Consider the following 26990-nt stretch of genomic DNA (forward strand, 5'->3'; position numbering starts at 1 on the left):
GCTCACTGACTCTGTGAGCATCTGCTAAATGTTAATGATTTTGTTTTTATTTGTGTGTCTGTGTTTGTGTGGCAGATTCAAATCGAGGCTGTGTGGCCAAGCTGTCCTTCTCCTGTCCTCTTAAGGGCCACTACTGTCTGTACGCCAAGTCCTGCTTCAACCTGACCAGCAGACAGCCTCACCTTTGGATACACATCATGCTGCTCCACCTGCAGGTGCACAGACCGTGGGGTTGTATTTCACAGCAGAACAAAAAAGAAATGTCCTTTTCTGAACGCCTCCTTGTCATATTTGGGATGCTTCTGTTCAAATGTATAGTTGCCCGTACTGTTCCTCTGTCTTTAAACATGTTTCCCCTTCTGTTTTCTTTACTCTCTCTTTCGACCAGAGTAAGTCCAGCGTCGCGCTGTCCTCCAGGGATGAGGGTGTGCAGAGGCTCGCTTCCCTTTGGGAGAAGACGCAGATAAAAGGAGCGCACAGCTTCCCCATGGCTATGACACAGCACACAACCCCACACAGGAAGGTACTGAATCTGTGTGTGTGTGTGTGTGTGAGTGTGTGTGTGTGTGTGTGTGTGTGTGCGCTGCTTCTGTCTCCAACTGAGGCGATGAAGTCATTGGTAGTGAAAGAAAAATCTAAACTCCAAGTGTCAAAGTTCAACATCCACTTTGTTTAAATATGGAATGCACTAAATGGACAGTTCTGTATACAAAGACTCTGTGTGTGTGTGTGTGTGTGTGTGTGTGTGTGTGTGTGTGTGTGGGTGTGTGTGTGGGTGTGTGTGGGTGTGTGTGGGTGTGTGTGGGTGTGTGTGGGGGTGGTGTTCCTCGTGCTGCCTCTTCATAATGTGACAAGTTAAGTGGTCGCAAGGAAATAATTAGATCCAAAAAGAAAATACAGCTGTGGTTTGTATTTCTCTCAACGTATGTTGTGGCTGAAGTCCGATGGACCAGCCATGGATACCATATGGAGCATATGGAGCCCCGTTATTCATAAACACACACACACACACACATACACACACACACACACACAAACGGTACGCAGGGCAGCAGTGGTGGAAGCAGATCCGTTACATACATGTATTACCACACTGCAAAAACACTCCACTACAAGTAAAAGTCCTGCGTTGTTAATGTTATTTAAGTAAAAGTATAATCAGCTAAATGTACTTAAAGTATTACAAGTAAAATTACTAAATGCAGAAAAATAGCCCATGTGACTATTATACAGTTAGGTCCAGAACTATTTGGACATTGACACAATGTTCATCATGTTGGCTCTGTACACGACCACAATGGACTTGACATTAAACAATCAACATGTGCTTTAAGTGCAGACTTCAGCTTTAGTTTGAGGGTATTTACATCCAGATCAGATGAACGGTGGAGGAACTACAACACATTGTATACGTGGTGTTCCCTTTTTAAAGACAAAGTAATTGGACAAAGTCACATAATCATAAATTAAATTGTCAGTTTTAATATTTGGTTGAGAATCCTTTGCAGTCAACGACAGCCTGAAGTCTGGAACCCAGAGACATCAGCAGACGCTGGTTCGGTCCCTGGTGATGCTCTGCCGGGCCTCCACTGCAGCTGTCTTCACTTCCTGCTTGTTCTTTGGGCAGTTTCCCTTCAGTTCTGTCTTCAGCAAGTGAAATGCTCACTTGGATTCAGGTCAGGTGACTGACTTGGCCATTGCAGAACATTCCACTTCTTTGCCTTAAAGAACTCTTTGGTTGCTTTCGCAGTACGCTTTGGGTCATTGTCCATCTGCACTGTGAAGCGCCGTCCAATGAGTTCTGAAGCATTCGGCTGAATATGAGCAGATAATATACAAAACACTTCAGAGTTCATCCTGCTGCTTTTGTCAGCAGTCACATCATCAATAAGGGAACCAGTTCCATTGGCAGCCATACATGCCCACGCCATAACACGACCACCACCACGCTTCACTGATGAGGTGGTGTGCTCTGGATCATGAGCAGTTCCTTCTCCATACTCTTCTCTTCCCATCATTCTGGTACAAGTTGATCTTTGTCTCATCTGTCCACAGGATGTTGATCCAGAACTTTACAGGCTTTTATAGATTTTAGTAAACTCTAATCGGGTCTTCCTGTTGTTGAGGCTCACCACTGGTTTACGTCGTGTGGGGAACCCTCTGTATTTACTCTGGTGACGTCTTCTCTTCATTGTTCTCTTTGACTCTGATGGGTTTGTGTTGATGGTTCAGCCGAACGATGTCCTGCTTCACTGATAGTGACAGCTCTTTAGACTTCATATTGAGAGTTGACCTCAACACATTACAAAAGCAAATACCACACTTGAAATGAGCTCTAGACCTTTTATCTGCTCCTTGTACATGAACTAACGAGGACACAACACACACCTGGCCATGGAACAGCTGAGCAGACAGTTGTCCAATTACTTAACCCTTTAATTAATGAATTAATCCTAACCCTTAAGAAGGGAACACCACGTGTACAATGTGTTGTAGTTCCTCCACCGGTCATCTGATCTGGATGTAAATACCCTCAAATTAAAGCTGAAGTCTGCACTTAAAGCACATGTTGAGTGTTTAATGTCAAGTCCATTGTGGTCGTGTACAGAGACAACATGATGAACATTGTGCCAATGTCCAAATATTACTGTACATTATGCTGTTAGATTATTATTACTTATACATTAATGTAGGCAAGCTCAGCAGGATGTTAGATTTCTTACTATTTTGTAAAGGACTGTGATTAATAATTAATAATTAATGATTAATGATTAATGATTAATGATTAATAGTTGGTTTAAATGATTAATCGACTGATTGTTTGCTTTTTAAAAATTCAGAAAATAGTACGCCGTCACAATTACCAAAGTGACACCTTCACAATGCTTGTTTTCCCCAATTAAATAAGATAAAAACTTAAAATTATTAAAAATAAATACAAATTAAAAGTTAAAAAGCAGTAAATCCTCATTTGAGAAGCTTGAACTGTGGTTTTGCATGAAAAAATTATCAAAATATCTATTATTATTGCCATTAAATGTTCTGTTGTACTTGTATAAACGGTTTAATTTATATATTTATATATGTATACTATTTTAATTTGTAGGCTGTCAGGTATATATTTCCCTTTGAACTGTAGAAGTAGAAGGTTTTATGAAAATATAAACTAAATTCAAGTACCTCAAATTAAAGTACTTGATTAAAGGTACATTCCACCTCTGCAGGGCAGGAAGACTCGAGCGCTTCAAACATGCTCGTAAACTTGTTATAAAGATAATTAGATATACTGTTCAAGCTGCACACAAACAGAAATGTAAATACTGCAGATGCGCTAAATATGTGAACGCTAGCGTGAGAAGCGTGTGCAGCAGAACGCTTCTTAGGCTTGCGTCAAATGTTTATTCTAACGTAACAGACAGATTACAGATGCGTTAAACAGATACAGACCTGACAAACAGCGTGCAGCTGCCGGGATGTGAGCGGAGCCGCCATTAATAACATGTAATGATACCGACCCGATGAACCTGCCAAGTGCACACGGGGCACCAACACAATGAGAGACTTTTTATGTCTCTTTCTGCTTCCAATGGGTTCAGTTTCATTTTCCAGGAGGCACTTAGAGACAAAACCACAGAGCACTCTGCATTTCCTCGTGCTTGCTTTCCCTCTTTATTAGTCCTTCAGCCAATCAGAAACACATGGAGTGGAAGACGAGGAGGGAAGAGATGGGAAAGGGAGGAAGGCTATAAGACACAGAAGGTTATCGATTATATCTGTACTGACAGGGAGATTTAAAAGGCGTTTATGGGCTTTATGAGGCTCCAGAGATTCTAGAGAGAGTTATGTACAACCTCTGACAACCCGCTTTAGTAGCTTTATGACACAGAGATAATAGAAAGCTGGTGCGAGCACAGATGAGAGGGCTAGTGGGAGGTAAAAGCAGAAACGGAGGAGGGGAAGGCTTAGAAAGATACAGTAACAATAAAAAGGTGATTGGTTTAAAGCAGGGGTGGGGAGCCTCCGCTTGACCAGGTGATAGCCTTGTGGTCTACGACTGTCCCTGTAGTGAGTTCACTGTAAGTCGCTCTGGGTGAGAGCGTCTGCTGAATGACCTGTTATGTAATAAAGAACTATTAAACTTATCACTGTGTTTATCACAGCTGACATAAATCAGTACGAGGGAGGAAAGTGGAGGATTGAAGCACGTTTGGCGAGAAAACATTCAGGCGCAGAGTAATTGAGATGAAGCGAGAAAAGTGTCAGACCTTAAGGGGAGAAGAAGAAACGGGAGGAGAGGACTAAAGAGAGAAATGTGATATGAGGAGAGATTAGCTAAAGACAGCAGAGACTGGGATTAGATAAAAAGAAACAGGAAGACGGAATAAGGAGCTGAAGCATCTGGTTTTACATATGAGGATTGTTCCCTGCTTGGGTAATGGCCGATAACATCAGGACGTTTATGTACAGACAGACTTAAGGATGAATGTCGGAGAGACACAAAAGAAAAGCCTGTGCCTTCATCCCCTCCCCTTTCCAACACTCCCACTTCTCCTCCACTCACCTTTCTCCTGACTCACACTCCCCTCTCTACTCCTCCCACTGTCCTTCCTTTCTTTTTTCAGCTTAAGTTTATTCAGGAAACCTCCAAAAAGCTTCTCCTCTCCTCTCATCTCCTCTCCTCTCCTCTCCGTCATCTTTGTCTCATCCTTCTCCTCTCCTCTCCTCTCATCTCCTCTCCTCTCCTCTCCTGTCATCTCTTCTTGTCTCTCTCTCCTTTCATCTCTTCTTGCTCTCCTCTCCTTCATCTCTTCTTGTCTCCTCTCCTCTCCTTTCATCTCTTCTTGTCTCCTCTCCTCTTCATCTCTTCTTGTCTCCTCTCCTCTCCTCTCCTCTCTTCTTGTCTCCTCTCCTCTCCTTCATCTCTTCTTGTCTCCTCTCCTCTCCTCTCCTCTCCTCTCCTCTCCTCTCTTCTTGTCTCATCTCCTCCTTCATCTCTTCTTGTCTCCTCTCCTCTCCTCTCCTTTCATCTCTTCTTGTCTCATCTCCTCTCATCTCTTCTTGTCTCCTCTCCTCTCCTCTCCTTTCATCTCTTCTTGTCTCATCTCCTCTCATCTCTTCTTGTCTCCTCTCCTCTCCTCTCCTGCCGTCTCCAGGTTCAAATTAACGTATACAACAATGTTAACTGACGTAAGACGTGCGCTGCTTAAACTTTAAAATGAATCAGTTAACGAAGGATTCTTTCAAATCTGAAAATAACGCATCTTTTTAATTCCACACTTTCTTCTTCCTTGCCGAACCTGCCGCCTACATTACCCACAATGCAACTGAACCACAAAGAGTTGGGTCAGAGTTTTGGATGTGTTATGATGGTAGCTGCAAACAGTAGCCTGGAGGCGCTACTCGTGCAGAGGTCTGGTAAACTCCACACCTCCAGACTCTTTTAGTTTTCACTTGAGGCAGTTTATCTCCGACTTGAACGCCTCTGGAGCCGCACAACGCTTCATACGACTTGTTTCACTAAGACAGTGGAAGCCTGTTCTCCATCCTGTTCTCCATCCTGTTCTCCATCCTGTTCTCCAGCCTGTTCTCCATCCTGTTCTCCATCCTGTTCTCCAGCCTGTTCTCCATCCTGTTCTCCATCCTGTTCTCCAGCCTGTTCTCCATCCTGTTCTCCAGCCTGTTCTCCATCCTGTTCTCCATCCTGTTCTCCATCCTGTTCTCCATCCTGTTCTCCAGCCTGTTCTCCATCCTGTTCTCCATCCTGTTCTCCAGCCTGTTCTCCATCCTGTTCTCCATCACCTGTACACAGACTTTAAATAAGTTTAAATAACACATCAGGTGAGACTACAAGGACATCATACAGTGATGGAGAGTCCTTCTGTTGTAATCAGTCATGTTCACTTACAATCTTGATCAAATTATAACGTCGATCTACAAACAGAGTGGGGGGGTGAGGTGCAGGAAGAGGGGGCGTGCTGAACGGGTGGATGGGGTTACGTGAGGATAGACAGATTATATTCAGATTCACATAATCCAGCCATTGTTTCTTCATCGCTCTGTTCCTGATTGTCCTCTTCAGCCTGTTGCCCGGCCGCACGTACACACTCGCGTGTTATCTTCCTCGTCTCATGTGATGATTCACTTCTCATTGAGTTGTGTCGATCATTGTTGCTCAACTTCTGACTCACAGTCCGTCTGACATGGTCTTTCCGCTTCTGTCCTTCTCTTGTTTGTTGCTTTGTGGAGAATAGATGATTCACGTTCGCTTTGCTTTGTAATCAGTCAACAATGTTAAAGCTTTTTTAATTACCTTGACATTTGTTTACACACGATGTGGATTGTTTATGCCCCAAATAAATCTTTTTTATTGTCTCTTCTGAGAGACAAAACTCTTTGGAATGGAAATGACTTTGTAAAGTCACAAAGTATCCAATGAGTAAACATTTCCTGTTTGTTTGTCAAGGTTTTCTGTTCCTGGCACAATTTGACTTTATTACCTTTTATCTGTTTAGCATTATTTCCTTGAAGACGTGCCCTGGATTCAACTTTTGTTGATATATAGCGTCTTCACAGAGTGTTATAGTGAGTTTAAACTCATTGTTTAGTTTGTGTAGATTGGTTTCCAACCACAGCAGGCAGATGTTTCCACTGGAAAAGCTCAAAACAGCAGATAGACATAGTTAGAGACAATGCAGGGGACGCAGAGGAGCATTTAGCAGATTAAGAGTCACATATCTCCCTCAGGAGCTAAAGGAAGAGTTCGCCAGCCGGGCAACTGTTTACTAACGACTTGTTTTCGCTGCCCCAATGTGGCCCAAAGAAATCAGTTATAGCAGATTTAAATAAAAGTGGCAATACTTCACAAGCACAAAATGTACTAAAGGTATCAAAGTAAAAGCATTGATTTTGCAGAGAAATTGTCCCTGCGAGTGATTTATTATTAAATATTACATTACTTTGTGAATGTAGCATGTCACACCCTGAATCCCTTCCCATAATGCAACTTGATAGCGTCTTTTAATAGACCCTGTCTGTGCAACATCTTGCAAACGCCTCACGAGCCGCCTGAATCCTATCAAAATAAAATAATGTTTGCATAAAACTCAGTCTCTTCAGCCACACACACACACACACACACGCACACACATGGTCCGGGTTTATCTGTATCAGCAACGCAAAAAGACGTATAGATGAATCTAAAAGCTCTTCACTCTTTCAATCGTGTGTGTGTGTGTGTGTGTGTGTGTGGGAATACACACATAAAAAACAGCTTTCACATTTACAACCTCGCTCATTAACATCAAGGGCTGGCTGAAGGGGCTCGGGTCTAAAGGTCAGACACACTGGAAGCTCTGCCGTTACTGCTACCTATTTTTCTTATACTCATCAAATGCGACTCTTCACATGCGGCTCTTCACATGCGGCTCTTCACATGCCACTCTTCACATGCCACTCTTCACATGCGACTCTTCACATGCCACTCTTCACATGCCACTCTTCACATGCCACTCTTCACATGCCACTCTTCACATGCCACTCTTCACATGCCACTCTTCACATGCCACTCTTCACATGCGGCTCTTCACATGCCACTCTTCACATGCCGCTCTTCACATGCGACTCTTCACATGCCACTCTTCACATGCCACTCTTCACATGCCACTCTTCACATGCGACTCTTCACATGCCACTCTTCACATGCCACTCTTCACATGCCACTCTTCACATGCGACTCTAACTTCTCTGGAAAGTGAATTAAAACTGTGAATTCATTATAGAGAGATCCGCTTTAACTCATGCAACATGAAGACATATGTACATAAATACAGTATGAAGTATAACTCTTACCATGTGCAGGGGGTCTTTAGGGGTTTCTATTGGTTTCCATTACTTTCTATTCTGACACACACACACACACACACGCACACACGCACACACGCACACACACACACTCACACACTGATGCACAGTCCATGACTGGAATGTCAAGCTTTTAAGTACCTCTTGGAGTTGAGGGTCACTTATCATTTGTGTGCATGTGCTTGTGATTATGATTGTGTGTGTGTGTGTGTGTGTGTGTGTGTGTGTGTGTGTGTGTGTGTGTGTGTGTGTGTGTGTGTGTGTGTGTGTGTGTGTGTGTGTGTGTGACGCAGTTTTAACAAGCTTGAACAGATTTCTGTGGGCGGGTTTAACCTTTCCCGTACGTTCCCATTTCTTTTCCCCGTTTTCTTTCTTTTCGTAATCTATAAGAGAGAATAGCAAGGAGACTCTGAGCCGGACCACTGGATCAGCATCAGGGCTGATCAATAATATATATATATATATATATATAAAGCTTGATACTGTAAATAGACTTTCATATCCTTAGTTTGTCTCATCTGGGTACAAGAGTGAGAGGTGAGAGGTAGAGGTACAAACACTTTGGTTCTTCATCCTTCTTGTGGTGTTGTTGGACAAAAACAACATTTAAACTTGAACTAGTATTGTGTTCAAGCTGAGTATGAGGTGTAGCTGTCTGTGCTGATATACACTGACAGCCCTGTCTCCACAGATAGAAATACAGCTCTTGAAATGTCTTATTTAAATTCCTTTCCTGCGCAGCACCCGCCATGCTCATCCTCTCAACTGCAGGGCGAGTGGAGATACAGCAGGTTTGTTCTTGTCTCCACAATAAGAAACAATAGGAGGCATAATGCTCGTATGTCTACACTACAGCGACAACATAAACAAATGTCACGTAGATGATGGAGTGTGTTCAAGTACAGAACATCCATCGTCTACCGCTTATCCGGGGTCGGGTCGCGGGGGCAGCAGCTCCAGTAAGGAACCCCAAATCTTCCCTTCTCCAGGCCACATCCTCCAGCTCCGACTGGGGGATCCCGAGGCGTTCCCAGTGAGGAGATATAATCTCTCCACCGAGTCCTGGGTCTTCCCCGGGGTCTCCTCCCAGCTGTGCCTGGAACACCTCCCTCGGGAGGCGCCCAGGTGGCTCCTTACTAGATGAACCACCTCAACTGGCTCCTTTCAACGTAAAGCAGCAGCGGCTCTGAGTCTCTCCTTGATGGCTGAGCTTCTCACCCGATCTCTAAGGGAGACGCCACCCGTCTGAGAAAACACATCTCGGCCGCTTGTACCCGCGATCTCGTTCTTTACAAGTACAGAACAACTTTACTGATATGAAAGCTGAGCGGCGGGGAAGCAATGGTGCTCAGGCAATATGCGAATAAATCGTACCTAATATGAAAACGCAGTGTGCACTGTGCGGATGTAATATGAAGGGAAAACAAGTATAATTATTATTGGATGGATCAGACTCGGTGTTGGCAGGAAGGCCGATCATCACAGCAGAAATCTTTAATGTCCCAGTGACATAACACCAGGACCCCCAAACCCACTAATCAAATGTATTATCATCACTCGCGCTTCACCTGCTGTGAGAGCTCATATGTCTTTTGGGAAAATTACCTTATTGTCAATATTATAAGTAAAAAGTTCAAATATAGTTACAGGACATTTAATAAATATTGTGTTTCCCTCCCGTCTGTCTCCAGGAGCTGGACAGTCTCCAGATTCAGCTGGAAGAGGTTCGTTTCTTTGACCTGTTTGGATACAGTGAGGAAGAGGGAGGTTGGCTCTGCTTCATGTGTAACAACCCTGAGAAGGCCACAGGTACACACACACACACACACACACACACACACACACACACACACACACGCACGCATGACTTCTACATAACCACGATCAGAGTACACATTGTTTAGTGTACGGGCATGACCAACAGATGTTTGTCAAAAAGCACTTTAAGATCCTTTCTTTGGCATCAGGTAGATTTTATGATACGATTACTTTCTGTTCTGTAAACATTGAATTTAACAAGACAATGAATACGTTGTGCATTAACTGACTTCATTGATGTAATAAAGTAAAATCAATAACTTCATGGCCAAAGAATAAAGAAATGTACCGTCTCCGCCTCATATGTTCATCTCTTATATATCAAATCACTTTGACAGAATAAACTCAACTGGGCTTTCTTCTGAATTTCTCCCAATCCCCTCGTTGTCTTCTCCAAACACAGCAAAGAACAAGTAAAGTAGGATTTCCAAAGATGTCACCATCGCAGAGCTCCGCGGGATGTTTTCACTCAAAATGCCTTCAAGGGGAAGAATCTTTTCCCAGAACACTCGAGGAAAACGCAGCAAAGCGCGGCTCTTGTTTGAAGGGTCCTGTAATCAGTCAATCAGTGCCATCATAATTCACTTCTGATTAGTTTACTCTAGACCCCAGTACTTCCTTAACCCGCTTCGATAAGCACTGTGATGAAGTCAGACGTGGAATAGTGGCCAAATACTCAAATCACATTTAGATTACTGTCTACTCTAAACCTCGACACACTGGAGACATAAAACTGTACAAAATATAACAAAAATAATAAAGAAACAACTCTTTCATACAGCGGCAGCTCTTCACTCTTCAGACGTGTCTTTTTAAGCTTGATTTACGCGGTCGAGCATCTGCTGCCCGTCTCTTCTCACTTGTTTCTCCTCTGCGAACAAAAGAAGAAAGCACAAACTAAATATTTGTAGTTGAGTGACGAGACATTTGCAGAGTCTATAAAGCAACACGTGACAGTTTAGCCTTAGGAGAGCAAATGTTTAGGACACAGGCTTTAAATCTGCAGGTGTCTCTGTGTCAGTCTCGCATGAATGTAAATACTAGTTATATAAGAGGACTTTGTGCCAGATGTGTTGTGATGAAGACAGAATGAGAGCAGTGGGGTACGATAAAGTAAAAGTGCTGTAAACCTCCGTCCCATTGAGCAACATGGTGTTTTCAGGCTGTGATGAAAGTCAAAGCCAGCGGCAGGAAGTAGTTTGCCGTTGGAAGGAAAGCGGCAGATGTGATGCAGTAAAAGTTTAGTGTGAGCATGTGTGTGTTTGTTTATGTGCTTTGGAGGGAGAAAGCTTCAGATTGTAGATGATTACTACATCAGTGTCTCACAGGTTTTTATGAAGTCATAAACATCCCGGGTTATGTGAGAAGATGTGTTTCTCAGTAAAACATATTGTTTATATTCTTGAGCTAACAAACCTGTCGAGTGCATTTCCTCTATGGAGCTTGTTTACTACCTTTATTCAAGAGCGTGCGTCCTTGATTTCACGTTCAGATTTTGTAATGCTTTCCCCCCCAGAACCACGCCCTCACACTCAAGAAGTCCCTGCCTCTCCTCAAACTGCCTGCTTGCACTCAGATATATTGTTGCTTGCACTCAGATATATTGTTGCTTGCACAGATTTCTTGGCTGCTTCTGTGGGCACGTCGGCTCTCTGGTTTCTCGTCTGCTCTTGGATTGTTTGTGCAATAACCCTGTCAAAGCTGGCGAGGATGACGTGCATCAACGACGTCGGCTCATGCTCGTTGACGGCTGCACACGAAGAGATATTAGCTTTCTGATGCTAGCTAAACGTTTGATGCACAGTTGACGTTAGCTCTGTAGCATGTCGCTATGTGTTTCCATTAGCGAGTGAGCACTGGGTGTATAATATTATGGATTGTCAGTGGTATTCCTGTTGACTATAGTGTGATGCTGAAGTCGTAAACCACCTAACCGGCTCGTGTTGCACAGACTGTCACTCCCCGTCAGCATAAACCAGCTCTCCCTGGTATATACATGCTAACTGTAACGTCCTCCACTGACCGACACTGTTTGTTCCCCTGCAGCATAATATAATAGCTACATCAACAGGAGGCCGATGCAGCTCTAGTGAAATGAAAAGTATTTATATGGAAGCTGTCAGTAAACTGGGTTACAGCTTTTAATTTTCTCTTTCTTCCATATGATCTCTTCAAACACACACATGCACAGAAGTAAACACACGCACTCTCGTCAGCACAAAAGCCAAATGAAAGCCAATCTTCCAGCTCCGCTGCTCGGAACAAACCGGTGTAATCTCTGAGCCAGCCGAGTGGCTGCAAGGAACAGATGATTGCCTTTGAGCTTCATGCCAGCGTCTCTAGATTACAGGATTCAGAGAAGGAATAACAGTATTCTCCCACTGGGATTGTGTGATTGTAAGCGTGTGTGCATGTGGCCTCGGATGGCCCTTCTGCTCTGCATGTCTGTCTGGTGTTAACTTAAATAGTTAGTTCACCCAAATCTAGTATATAGTCTCACTTACGTCTCTGAGAGTTCTGCCTCCACCTTACTACAATGAATATTAATGGAATGTGTTTGTGGTGTGTATGTATACAAAAATAATCCCTCTCAATCATCACTTATGATCAACTAGAAGAGTGTGGTGGTGTGTGTATCTGCAGGCCTGCAGCCCTGTGTTCTCTTTTATTATTATTTTGATGTATGGGAAGTTTCTGCGTGTCAGCAAATAGCTTTTGGACGTGGACGTGTAACCTCCAGCCAATAACAGCGTGCAGAGTGGTGTGCAGACCGTTCTCATCCCCTGGTCGTCAAATACCGCCGCTTTGGCATCTGATACCAAGGCGCGAGGAAATCCTTTGTTTCCTCGCTGTGTGTTTTTATGCGCTGTCGCCTCTCTCCTCTGCTGTTCGCTGTTCGTCAGTTTAACTGAGCCACACACACACACACACACACACACACACACACACACACAGAGCAGAGATGCCACAGCGGGCAGGATCAAACGTGCTCAAAATCCGGCCATGTGGCGCCTTTCCGCTGTGTACTGCGGAAGTGTGGGTGTGTTTATTTGTACAATCAGGAAAAACAACTTTTTATTTCTCTAGCTGTGGCATCGAGCCAGGAATGAGAGTTTTTAATGAAACAGAAATGAACACACACAAGACAAGTGAGCAGAAACAACTTGTGTGTGAACACATTTAGTATTTGTGATATGAGTCAGAGAAATAAGGAGTCATCATGTAACTTGTAAGCTCCCAACATGGCGATAAATCGAGCCTGTGTTGTATTCAAACAGCCCTCTGTGTTAAATAAGTGACCCCTCTTTGGCCTTCACCACCTGAGGCCTGACATCATTGTGTCAGTCACATGAACTCAGTGGCCTGAACCAACACTATAAACTATCAGCTGTCAACTGTCTGCTACATAACTTTGAGTAAAAGAGACTTTTGTAACATTTTGTGCAAAACATGGATACAGTACAGTATGACCATGTAGACATGATTGTGCTGGGCTAGTGTTTAAATATTCAAATGGATTGTTACAAAGTAGCTGCTCGCTGAGACATTTCTAAACTTAAAACAAATAATGTTCTGCAGTTGAGAGTCAGACAACATAAAGATAACTATATCTATAACTACAGATGACACATTACAAGTGGGCGCGGTCTACTGTGTGTCTAACATCAGGTATTTACACAGCTAACAAACATGTTTACCAAAATGAGTCAGCTCGGGCGCTTGCAAACATTACTTGATGTTAGCTTAAACATTTAAAATGCCATTTTAGTCCCAGATTGTTCGGAAGGTATGTGACTTGTGAGAAATGGGTCCGATATTAAGTTTTAGTGATTATAGGGGCGAAAGAATCATAATGTATGTTCACGTTCACTTCCCCCATTGGAGTTAATAGACTCAGGACCATATACAGGAAATTGACTCTTCGTGCGCTGTCTCCTCTCCAGACCGTCTCTGACATTATACATAAACCGCTCTAGACCCAGAGGCCACACCTTTCAGAACCATATACGTTCACTTAATATACTGTGAATCAAAAATATCATTAGCAGCCGCTGCAGGTTTCAGCCCGTGTTGCATGTGTCGGATTTCACAGAAAATGTATTGAACTATTCAATCAGCTCATTTTTACTTTGCAATGCAGTTTACAAATAAAAACACTAAACACTATATGTACATGATGCAATATACTTCCTGTATATCACTGTTGTACTTTGGGGTTAGTGATCGCACCACAGTGCACACACTCTTTGCAAAAATGGCTCAGGGTACATGTAACACAATACAAAGCGGTTTATAAAGATGCGAAACATATGAACACGTCTTTCACGGAGATGAAAATGTCCATAAAACAATATGCACAACATGCACAACATGCACAATATGCACAACATGCACAACATGCACAACATGCACAACATGCACAACATGCACAACATGCACAACATGCACAACATGCACAACATGCACAATATGCAGTCGAAGCCAGAAAACAAACCAAAAGTGTCCCATGGAAACTTCCTTAGTGTCCAGCTCCATCCAGCACATGAGGTCAAGTTACAGTGAATGACAGTAATGACTTATCTCACTGAAGCTAATGTAACAACTTGACTTCAGATATGTATTTGTATATAGTTCATGTGTTTCTATCATAAATGCGCTACGTAAAACTTCACATATTTACCATCTATGCATGCTGTTCACATTACCAGCTGCTACCAGCCAACATTGTACTCTATATAATGCTTTATATTGCATTACCAAAGTAAAAGCATGCACGCTGTGATTACTGCAGAGGTGAGGAGCACACAGGGAGAAGGGAGCTGCTCTCCTGTTTTAACGGTGAAGCATAAAAAGAGAGAGAAAGGTGAAGTGTTGTGAAGGCCAAAGTGAAGCCAGAGGTTACTGCAACTCCATGATGCTTTATGATAGACTTTAACTACTGGAATGTCCTTTGAAGTGAGCAGGTAATGAGCCCAGTAGCGTGTGTGTGTGTGCGTGCGTGCGTGCGTGCGTATGTACGTGTGTACTGTATGTGTGGACATGCCAGAAAAGGGTTTGCAGGTTCGACATGTGCGCGCTCTCATTCTCTCTCTTTGCGTGGATGGATAAAACACCTAATCACCAAACGTACCCCTTCACCCCCTCACTGCCTCATAACTCTACATGGGACTTTGAACACACATCCACTAATGTCTGGAAGACAAAGAAATATGGAAAACCCCAAGTGAGACTCTCCATCATGTTCACCATCAATCAGTGAAGACAGACATTCTCACCTCCAGGAATATATGTTGCAAACTCAGGAGATTCCCTGTTTAAAGAGAGCCGTTCATTACGCTGTGCCAGAGTTTAAGTGAGTGTTATTACCACAGATGGAGTTTTGGGGGTCAGAGAAATGTGCTTAAATGATTTAGGACGGCTTTTCTCAAGGGTGCATGCTAGATATCCTCCAGCAGGGTTGTAGTCATAAGGAAACATGTTAGCTAATAGCTTGTTATTGACCAGAAGGGATCATTTATCATATTCATCTATAACACAGTCAAACCTTCCATCTCGTCTTTCATTTCAATCTTAACTACGATTACTTAGCCTTAGATATGCAGTAACGCAGTTTTAGGACTCTTTCTTCTTTTCTGTTCATTTTATTATTTAGTCAAATGTCAAATGTCCTTGTTCTCAGTCAGGGGAAGAAAAGTTGCTGACAAACATATTTAGTCGTAGTTTTCGTTTCACAAAATGAGCCCTGCTGTGCGTGTAGGTGCAAAGCTTTGCAGTACAGTTCAGATTAAAGACAGCAGTCAGTTAGCCTTTGAGGTTTTTACTGGAGTCAATGTGGGATTACAAATCAGAAAAGATCAAATCAATAAAGGTTGTGAAAGATTTGTGCTTCATGTCGGGAAGAAACAAAGTGTCACCTGTAAAAGATCAACAATAAGTTCCCAGAGGAAGCTCAGTAATTAATATAGGAGACATTTACATTACGTCCACATGAGTGAAAGTTAAATCAAGAAGTAAATGAACAGTTTAACTAAAAGCTTCTTATAATGTAGCATTAGCATCACATTAGCATCACATTAGCATCACATTAGCCTCATAATGCTGCTGCTGGGAGATCAAATGAGGTGAATCAGAAGACATTACAGTCATCCATGTATCCTTCATGCTATAGCTGTTTAATTCAAGTCTATACTTTGTGTGTGTGTGTGTGTGTGTGTGTGTGTGTGTGTGTGTGTGTGTGTGTGTGTGTCTGTACAGTAAAACCAAGCCAAATGAAATGGTCTGCTTTCCCTTAACTGTTTTATTTTCTATTCTGAAAGATGTTTTTGCAAAGTTAGACATGTTACAAGAAACAGTTTTTCTCTTGGCATTTGTTCCAGTTATACAATTATATCACTTAAAAAGGGGGTGGGGGGTAACTTGTTTACATTTTTCCCTCAGCTTGATAACTAAGCAGGACGAGTAAGTCTCCAGTGAAACCAACAGTTCTCCTGCAGGATAGATGTCACCGTAGACACAGTACGACACCAACGCACATTGATCAATACAGACATGCCCGTTCTTTATGTTTGGGCCTGAGGGTGTAATTCGGCGTGTTGGAGGGACAGCTGCTTCTGCTAATGGTTTGGGACACTTGAGTCCTGTCACAGTCGGTCACTTCCCTGGAGCTCAAGAGCCACTGGCAGATTGAGATTTGAATATGAATTGTGATGAGGTTGATCGAAGTAGAAGCGTGAAAGCAGCAGAGCTCAGCAGACATCCCCTGTATTTGTTTGTGACTCAGTGTGTGTGTGTGTGTGTGTGTGTGTGTTTTGTGTCCTCATCTCGTTGTCTTGGACGTCGGCGTGTCTCGGACACGGTGTTGTGAACTGTAATACTTGCCTGAGCCTGACAACAAATCCAGGAATCACTTTCCAGGTGTCGGCATCAAAGCAAGGCGCGATGATTTATACACCAGAAGAAGAAATGGAAATATTTGTTAGGTGATGCAGACAAGGCGGCACATCATTACCGTGGGGGGGGGGGGGGGGGGGGGGGGGTATATAATCAGTGGTTCTGTCAAAACAGGCTGACAGGAAGTCAATGTGCAGAGGACACACACACACACACACACACACACACACTGATAAAGGATGTAAATGTTTCACTCAACTCTGTTTGACGTCAGGCACCTTCAGTGAATCATCTTCCCAGCATGCCCACACACTCACTCACTCACACACACACACACTCACACTCACACTCACTCACACTCACACTCACTCACACGCACACACACACACACACACACTCACACACACTCACACACACACTCACACTCACTCACACGCACACGCACTCACACTCACACTCACTCACACGCACACGCACACACTCACACTCACTCACACGCACACGCACTCACACTCACACTCACTCACACACACACACACACACTCTCACACACACTCACACACACTCACTCACACTCACACACACTCACTCACACTCACTCACACTCACTCACACACACTCACACACTCACACACACACACACTCACACACTCACACACACTCACACACACACACTCACACACTCACACACACTCACACACACTCACACACACTCACTCACACTCACACACACTCTGATCAGACTGCAGTAATCTTCCCTCATCGTGGACACAAAGAGCGACTCTGTTTGGTGGTCAACATCTGAAGTCCTGCTGTACTGGCACCAAAACATCATGTGTCTGCAGAGCACAGTCTCAGCGTGCACACACACACACAGAACACACACACACACAGAACACACAGAACACACAGAACACACACACACACAGACACACACACAACACACAGAACACACAAACACACACACACATAACACACAGAAACACACACACACAGAACACACATAACACACAGACACACACACACAGAACACACATAACACACACACATAACACACAGACACACACAGACACACACAGAACACACAGAACACACACACACACACACACACACAGAACACACATAACACACAGACACACACACACACACAGACACGAGCCATGAGCCAGGTCGCTCCTACAGGGTAAACACTTGGTGGTGTTTTTTAATGAGCACATGAGAGATAACATTATAACTGATGACGCTGTCTCCTGCGCTGCCATGTGTTATAAAAGTCAACGTGCAGATTCTAGAAACTTGCCGTTTGGTTGCAAAACATGTCACAATATTTATTTCACAACTACCATTTTTTCTTATTGTTAACCTTTCCGGCTGGATGTTCCGGCCTACATGGCTCATGAACACATCTGGCTCTCAGATGTCAGACCCTCACCACCAGGTCCTGAATGCACCACAGTGGCAGATCAATCCATTGATGGTCATAAGAAATATAGTTTCTTTCTCCCCTCTCTGTCTCTGTGTTTTTCTCTCTAGTTGTGAACCAGGAGGGTCAGCCTCTGATCGAGGGGAAGCTGAAGGAGAAGCAGGTCCGCTGGAAGTTCATCAAGCGCTGGAAAACCCGCTACTTCACCTTGGCAGGAAACCAGCTGCTCTTCCGGAGAGGCAAATCAGTACGTAACCAAAATGAAGCCTCCTCACAAATGGACACTCTTCATTAATGCGTCCCTGAGCCGGGTCACTTGAATCAGGATGAATCTCTGCACAGTGGAAATCTCCTCCTGTGGTAAGCTCAACTGTCCCTCAGGACAGCGTGATGCTGCTACAACACGAGTCACTCTCACCCGCTAGAACTCAGAGCATAAGTAGCAAACACAGATTAGGAGATACTGCCTATCAAGCTTTATGGAGCTTTATGGAAGTCATCTCCAAGAATGAAACTATTAATTATATTTGTACAGGAGATTGTGCGTCCTCGGGATCTTTAGATCGTATGATCTGGGAGCAGTGGGATGTTCTCTAGTGGCTGTACTGCAGAAGTATCATTTTATTTTCTTTACTCCCAACAATAGTCTTTGTGCTCCGATCCAGATGGTAATGGGTTCCTGTCGTTTTGCAGCAGCCACAAATTGGAAAGGTTTTGTGTCTCTCTGTTCTCGGTACGTCTTTGCCAGCATGTTCTGGAGGTGGTTGGTACGTTGTGAAAGAGCTTTTCCCAAACGGGGAGTGAGATTAAGAACCAAAGACATGTTGTTGTTTCCTCCACATTGAGTGATCGAGCAGCTTCGACACACAAAGCTCAGTCTTGTGTCTCACTCTCGTCGCCTTAGAGCAGGGTTAGTTCAGGGGCCACATGCAGCGCAATGTGATCTCAAGTGGGCCGGACCAGTAACAATAACGACAACTCCAGATGTTCCCTTCGTTTTAGTGCAAAAAAGTTAATTCTGAAAATGTTCAAACTTACACATGTGCACAAAACATTTAGTCACAGGTATCTGGAACAGCATTTTACTTTATGTTCAAAATAACAAATCTTTACACTTTGCAAAGTCATCCCACGGGCCGGTTTTGGCCCCCGGGCCTCATGTTTGACACCCCTGCCTTAGGTGATGCATTTATTTCCATTGAGCATTTACCAAGTGCATCAAAATATTCTAAAAAGAAGGAAACCTATGTTCTTTATATTGTAGTTTATTGCGCAGTGTGTCCTACACTCAATACTGCATTTCCTCCTTAATGGAGAGCAGACAAAGAGTGATGCCAAACTACAGGCCGGCCTGGACTTCATGCACGAATACAGAACAGAAGAAGAGAAAGTGAGAGTTGTAAATGAGTAAACACCTCATCTAAATCTAAATGTGGCACATCCTGTTTTATATTAAGTCCATGTGAAGGAAGGCAGCCATTTGTTTCCATTTATTTCACTGTTAAGACGCCTTCAACGTGCTTGCTTTAGGTAATCCACTATGTCTTAAACGTATCATGGAGCAGCAGACTCACAGCTCAGCTATGGTGCATTCACTTGCTCTGAATAAGAAATAAGAGCAGGAGACACACAGAAAGCAAACACACACACAGGATAATGAGATGATAATGTCACATTGACACCTCACTAAGTGCTGCACTGTTGTGAAAGTCAAAGCCAAGAAGCAAAACAAAAAAGAAGAAACTCCCGAATCTGTCTGGACACCGTAACTGCAATCCAAAGGATCTTCAAGTCTTCGGCTGCAGCGTCATTATCTCCTGAAATACAAGCTGTGAGATGCGATGAAAGGATGAAAGGATGAATAAGTTACACATGAAAATGTTTTTTAGTGAGGTGTGTTTAGTTTAAGTCTCGACTTTTACTTCCTGGTTAGGATATCACTTGTCATTGGTCATGTGGCTATAACCAATCAAATGTCATGAATGAATCCGCTGAACACACACACACACACACACACACACACACACACACACACACACACACACACACACACACACACACACACACACACACTATGAGGGCTATGAGTCTTACAGCTAGATCTGGTTGTGTGTGTGTGTGTGAGTAAGCAGACATGGGTGTGGTTGAATACACACACACAACTACACATCCTTTCGCTTACAAACACACATTTTTAAAATTACACTTGGTGGGGTTTAAAACGTGGACGTGCTCTGGAGGATTTCATTTCCTGCCCCGGGGAAGCAGCAGAACAATAAAGTGTATTTGTTGATCCTGTGGTTTGTTCTGAGGTTGTGCACACTGGAACACTGGGACTCAGTGTTGTGATGCTGAAGTATTGATATCATTAAAATGCACAAAGATACGTTTCTTAAGGAAATGATTTTACTGGCAGAACTCACATCACACTGCAAACATCAACCAGCTCAAGCTGTGCTCTTGAGTACGTTATACTACCACTTATTTGGCAGATTAACAAACCAACAGTATATCATTTGCTCCTCCTGAACCAGCAACGACATTAAAACGGTGCAAACATGTTTATGCATCAGTAATATTAACCCTATAATGTACAACAGAATAGATTTGTACTTCCTCCAGCTGATGAAGAACACATGTTTATTGTCTTGTGTTGTGTCCTCCCTGCAGAAGGATGAGCTGGATGACATGCCTATTGAGCTGAGCAAGGTGCAAAGTGTGAAGGTGAGGTAGTTACATCGTGATCATCCCTCAACAACTGCTCCTTTAAGAGATTGCCGTCATTTTAAATCTCTTAGAAAGCTCATGATCTCATCTGATGAGAGTTTACATCCCTAAATACTGTTACAGCTGGACAATGACTTCATGCATTACTATAAAGTAAGAGATCTCAACATGACACCTCGCCACCTCCTGTTTCTCCGTAGGTGGTGGCTAAGAAGCGGCGTGATCGGGGCCTGCCGCGAGCCTTCGAAATCTTCACGGACAGCAAGACGTACGTGCTGAAAGCTCACGATGAGAAGCACGCCGAGGAGTGGCTGCAGTGCATCAACGTGGCCGTGGCTCAGGCCAGGGAGAGGGAGAACAGAGAGGCGACCACCTACCTGTGAGGACTGTGCGACACACACACACACACACTGAACACACACACAACACTCTCTGCCAGTAGCATCACTTTGTATCTGTAATTGGTGTTTTAGAGCAATATTCAAAACTATTTATGCAGTTGTTTTTATGACTTTAAATAAACCAGCAATAAGAGACTGTATGGTGTGGATCCATGTTACTGTTACTTACCGTTACACCGCGCACTCGTTGATGCATCGACAGCTCTGGACCATCAGAAATGTGTGTTACACTACATAGAAGATACACATGATCTTCACCAGACACTGCTGCGAGCTTCAACAACCAAGCAAAACCAGCATCTGTGGAAACTTGTGATTCCTGTGTTTAATGATGCACTGATAATTGAGATGTATTTGAGGCGTATTGAGCAACAAAACAAAGCACAGACCTCGCAAGGACTTGAAGCAATAATGAGGCTGAACAGATTCCCTTGAAAGCAGGAAGTGTGAGGAAGAGGAGCCTGATGGACAGCAGATGGAATACTGGAATAGTGTGTGTGTGTGTGTGTGTGTGTGTGTGTGTGTGTGTGTGTGTGTGTGTGTGTGTGTGTGTGTGTGTGAGAGAGAGTATGATGTTGCCTTAAAGGCTAGTTATGGGAAACACGCTTATTGACTTTCTTGCCGAGAGGATTGATTCGACTTCCCTTGGCTAAAGCTAGAAGACAGTTAGCTTAGCTTAGCATACAGGCTGGAAACAGGTAAACAGCTGGGCTCTGACCAAAAGTAACACAATTCCTCTAAATGTAATCGGCTCGTAAGCTCACTGGTCAGCAACCTTTAGTGTTTCTTTTATAGGGGGGATGAGTAGACTTATGAATACGTGCAGAACTATGCGCAGTGAGTCATGGTGACGTAAAGACTTCAGGAAGTTGCTGCTCCCAACAGAGAAGTAGTCCCACACATGACCCCGTGCACAACCACAAGTCCTCGACCTTTAGAGCCAGGTTAGCGGTTTCCTGGTTTTGGGCCTTCATGCTGAGGCTGTGCATCTTCATGCTTAACGTACAGACATCACAGTAAAGTTGATCTTGAGCCAAACAATCGTATTTCCTGAAATGTGGAACTATTCCTTTAATAAATGTACTGTTTTCATGTGGATTATGGATGTACATATTCAATCCAGTGTATTTATTTTGTATTTTTCTTTACTAACAACTTTTCTCCCCCCAAAGTCGAGAGGTAACAGCTCAAGTTGAGTTATTTAAAAATGTGAAATGTGTCCTCCAACATACAGGAGCAACACTTTGACCCTAGTTTCTGTTTCTGCTCTTGTGCGTAAGAGTTAGTGGTCAGATTTCTGTTCTTTTGCAATCTTGATACTCCATGGACCGGGGCTATTTTTAGCTTTCCCGAACAAGAAACGTCTGCAACAATTCACTTCATGTTCTACGAGGAGCAGCGTCGGCTCAACTGTTGCTTAACAGTGGAGATCAGACCGCAGAGTCTTAAGAAAACATTGAAGTAAACTCGTGGTTTCCTTGTGGATTTAGAAACTGTGCCAGTTCTTTCACACAGTATTGATTTAGTTTTGATTGACGACTCTGTGAAGAGTTTGGACAGCGAGAGACTGAAGGTGATATGTGGAAATATCCACCTCCGTCATTTTAAAACTCTTTCCAAAGGTCAGAGTTTTGTGTTTAAACGGAGCAGTTAGCATCTTCAGTGGACAGTCTCAGCTTTTACATTTTACAACTGAGACTTTCCACCTGAAGAGTCCCAGCCTGCGGCGGCGCACGCTGTAACTCCCTGATGTTCCTCACGAGCCAGGATGCAGATGACAAACATGTCTTGACCCAGTTAAGCTCTGAACTGCCTGCACCAGAGAAATGTATTTGGTATGATGTTGATCTTTATCTGGATCCACATCCAAGCTGCGTGTGTCTGCCCAAAGCTGTTAGCAATGCTCTCCTCTTTGCTATTAAGATGCTTTTGGTTCAATATAGAAAATGCGACGACCGGGATGTTTTTAAAATGCCTACGGTGGTCTTAATCTTAACTCGTGTGACGGACAAGCACTTAATCTTATTTCTTCCTTCAGCTAGAACCCTGTTATCTGTGTACGAGCAGCCATAACACTGCCTTTCCCAACGGGTCAGGTTACCACTGTGTGTGCTCTCTGTGCCCCCTCCATCCAGCCCCCCATTGTAGCTCAACAACTATTGGATTAACATGACATTTAGTTCAGACGTTCATGGCCCCCAGAGGATTAATCCCTCTGACTTTTCACCTCGCGCCAGGTTTATTTTTCCAATATATTGATTTATGACCAAATACCTTATCATTACCTGACTGAAGTTGCAAACCTTAAACCCACCGCAGCGCATGAGTGAAGTTCAGAAGGTTCTCCCCCCTCCCTTCAAATGTACCATGAAGCTGACTTTACCCTGTTCAGTTGCACACTGTTGATTTCTTTGTGTCGGATCAAATGAATGTTGAAGTACAATGTGAACGCTCTCCGCCGTCACGCTGCCATGTGAGTCTAGTTTCCAAGCATCGAAGGGGAGGGAGGGAGGGTGGGGGGGGGGCAGCAATTACAGCCAAAATGAGCAATTCTTTAAGCATACTTTCCTCTGAAATAAATACATTCGTAGGAAGCTGTGTACATAGACCGGAGGATAGATACTGTAGCAGCTGTCTATCTATCTATCTCTCTATTGTCTATCTATCTGTCATCTATCTATCTGTCATATATATATATATATATATATATATATATCATCTATCTGTCATATCTCTATCTCTCTATTGTCTGTCTGTCTGTCATCTATCTATCTGTCTATATATATATATATATATATATATATATATATATATATATATATATATATATATATATCATCTATCTGTCATATCTCTATCTCTCTATTGTCCATCTGTCTGTCATCTATCTATCTGTCTATCTATATATATATATATATATATATATATATATATATATATATAGATATATATATATATATATATATATATATAGATATATATATATCTATCATCTATCATCTATCATCTATCTGTCATATCTCTATCTCTCTATTGTCTGTCTGTCTGTCTGTCTGTCTGTCATCTATCTATCTATCTATCTATCTATCTATATATCTATATATCATCTATCTCTCTATATCTATATCTATCTATATATCTGTCATATCTCTCTATTGTCCATCTGTCTGTCATCTATCTGTCTATCTATCTATATCTCTATATATCTATCATCTATCTCTCTATATCTATCATCTGTCTGTCTGTCTGTCTGTCTGCCTGTCTGTCTGTCTGTCTGTCATCTATCTATCTATCTATCTATCTATATATCACCTATCGCTCTATATCTATATCTATCTATATATCTGTCATATCTCTCTATTGTCCATCTGTCTGTCATCTATCTGTCTATCTATCTATATATCATCTATCTCTCTATATCTATCATCTATCTGTCTGTCTGTCTGTCTGTCTGTCTGTCTGTCTGTCTGTCTCTCATCTATCGTCTCACACTGGAGAGTAAATAGTGAGCTGTAGTTTTCACTTCTTTAGGTCACTATCAGATTACATTTATAGATTGAAACCATGCTGTAGATGATCACACACTGTATATGTGAAGATAATGAGTGTTAAAGTTTCTGAATGTATAAAAGCATTTTTGAGCATAAATATCAGCCTTTGTGTAAAGAATCATAGGAAAGGCTTTTTTTTTTTTTTTACTTTCTTTAAATAACTTTTGATTTTTGATATAAGGTCAATATTTATTTTTTACAAGCGCTATTGTAACATTTCAATCATGTCTCGAAAGATTACTGAAACAATGAATGTCACTTCAGTGTCTTCCCTTTCCTCTTCCATTGTTGTACTATGAGTTGTTACTGCACACTGTATAATGCTGTATTGTGTTCATTGTATTGTTATGGATTATATATCTGCTTGTTGCATCTTTTGCATGTCTGCCTTTCCTGACAGAAGTGTACAATAAATCTTTACCAGTGAAAACTCTCAAGTCTCTTTCTCGCCGTCTTTCCACACCTGGGTTTGGGTCACTTGAAGTAAAAAAAAAATACAAATAAGATAAATGGAATAATGGTTTCCTGGAGCTTCACAAGAAAAGGAGAAATTGATTTGCACAGAGTCGGGATTGTTTCAGTGCGAGACCATCTTCAGCTAATTAGTCCAGTTGAATCCACTGGGCTGACTCTGGTCCTCACACACACACACACACACACACACTGGCACCAGTACACTACATGCCCACCAATAACACCAAAGCATTCCTTCCTCAATGTGTGTATCTTGGTACTATTTCTGCAATCCAAAGAGCTTTCTGCTCCTCCAAACCCTTCAGTCTGTCCTGATCGATGTGATCCAGAAACCAGTGTCACACCTCAGCTGAGCTGAAGCTGGCAGAGCGCAGAACTTGACATTCCCAAACCGCCATTATGTTCCCATTTCAAGCATTCAAAAGCACTTCAAGAGACAGAGTTGATTTGTAGGAATGGAAATAAGACTCAACCACGATGACTCAGTTTGAAGTATTATGGACCTTTTGGCAATAAGCAGAGATTGGATGCGTGTCTGATATTTGAAACGATTATGGGCATCGAGTCTCATTTCTGTACTTTTTACAGCATAAAGAAAGCACAAAACCTATACTGTAACATTCTTTAAATACTACTATGAATGATTTTATGACATACTTTATAACTCTTTATGACATACTATACTATAACTCTTTAAGACATACTTTACTATAACTCTTTATGACATACTTTACTATAACTCTTTATGACATACTTTACTATAACTCTTTATGACATACTTTACTATAACTCTTTATGACATACTTTACTATAACTCTTTATGGTATACTTTACTATAACTCTTATGACATATAACTCTTTATGACATACTTTACTATAACTCTTTATGACATACTATAACTCTTTATGACATACTTTACTATAACTCTTTATGACATACTATAACTCTTTATGACATACTTTACTATAACTCTTTATGACATACTTTACTAACTCTTTAAGACATACTTTACTATAACTCTTTATGACATACTTTACTATAACTCTTTATGACATACTTTACTATAACTCTTTATGACATACTATAACTCTTTATGACATACTTTACTATAACTCTTTATGACATACTATAACTCTTTATGACATACTTTACTATAACTCTGTATGGTATACTTTACTATAACTCTTTATGACATACTATAACTCTTTATGACATACTTTACTATAACTCTGTATGACATACTTTACTATAACTCTTTATGACATACTTTACTATAACTCTTTATGGTATACTTTACTATAACTCTTTATGACATACTATAACTCTTTATGACATACTTTACTATAACTCTTTATGACATACTATAACTCTTTATGACATACTTTACTGTAACTCTTTATGACATACTTTACTATAACTCTTTATGGTATACTTTACTATAACTCTTTATGACATACTTTACTATAACTCTTTATGACATATTTTACTATAACTCTTTATGACATACTTTACTATAACTCTTTACGACATACTTTACTATAACTCTTTATGGTATACTTTACTATAACTCTTTATGACATACTTTACTGTAACTCTTTATGACATATTTTACTATAACTCTTTATGGTATACTTTACTATAACTCTTTATGACATACTTTACTATAACTCTTTATGACATACTTTACTATAACTCTTTATGACATACTTTACTATAACTCTTTATGACATACTTTACTATAACTCTTTATGACATACTTTACTATAACTCTTTATGACATACTTTACTATAACTCTTTATGACATACTTTACTATAACTCTTTATGACATACTTTACTATAACT

The 26990-nt window shown here is 41.9% G+C and overlaps 1 protein-coding gene across 3 annotated transcripts in view; it reads left to right on the plus strand.

Annotated features, from left to right (window-relative positions):
* Positions 1-23616, plus strand: part of veph1 (ventricular zone expressed PH domain-containing 1) — a 67875-nt gene extending 44259 nt beyond the window's left edge. For all 3 annotated transcript variants that reach the window (XM_029446097.1, XM_029446096.1, XM_029446098.1), the window contains exons 10-15: positions 76-215; positions 389-523; positions 9552-9669; positions 18103-18239; positions 20663-20716; positions 20920-23616. In XM_029446097.1, the coding sequence (XP_029301957.1) occupies positions 76-215; positions 389-523; positions 9552-9669; positions 18103-18239; positions 20663-20716; positions 20920-21102 (767 nt within the window). In that variant the 3' untranslated portion in view covers positions 21103-23616. The remainder of the gene's footprint in view (positions 1-75; positions 216-388; positions 524-9551; positions 9670-18102; positions 18240-20662; positions 20717-20919) is intronic.
* Positions 23617-26990: the final 3374 nt, after the last annotated feature.

Source organism: Cottoperca gobio, chromosome 13 (assembly GCF_900634415.1).
Source record: "Cottoperca gobio chromosome 13, fCotGob3.1, whole genome shotgun sequence".
NCBI lineage: Eukaryota > Metazoa > Chordata > Actinopteri > Perciformes > Bovichtidae > Cottoperca > Cottoperca gobio.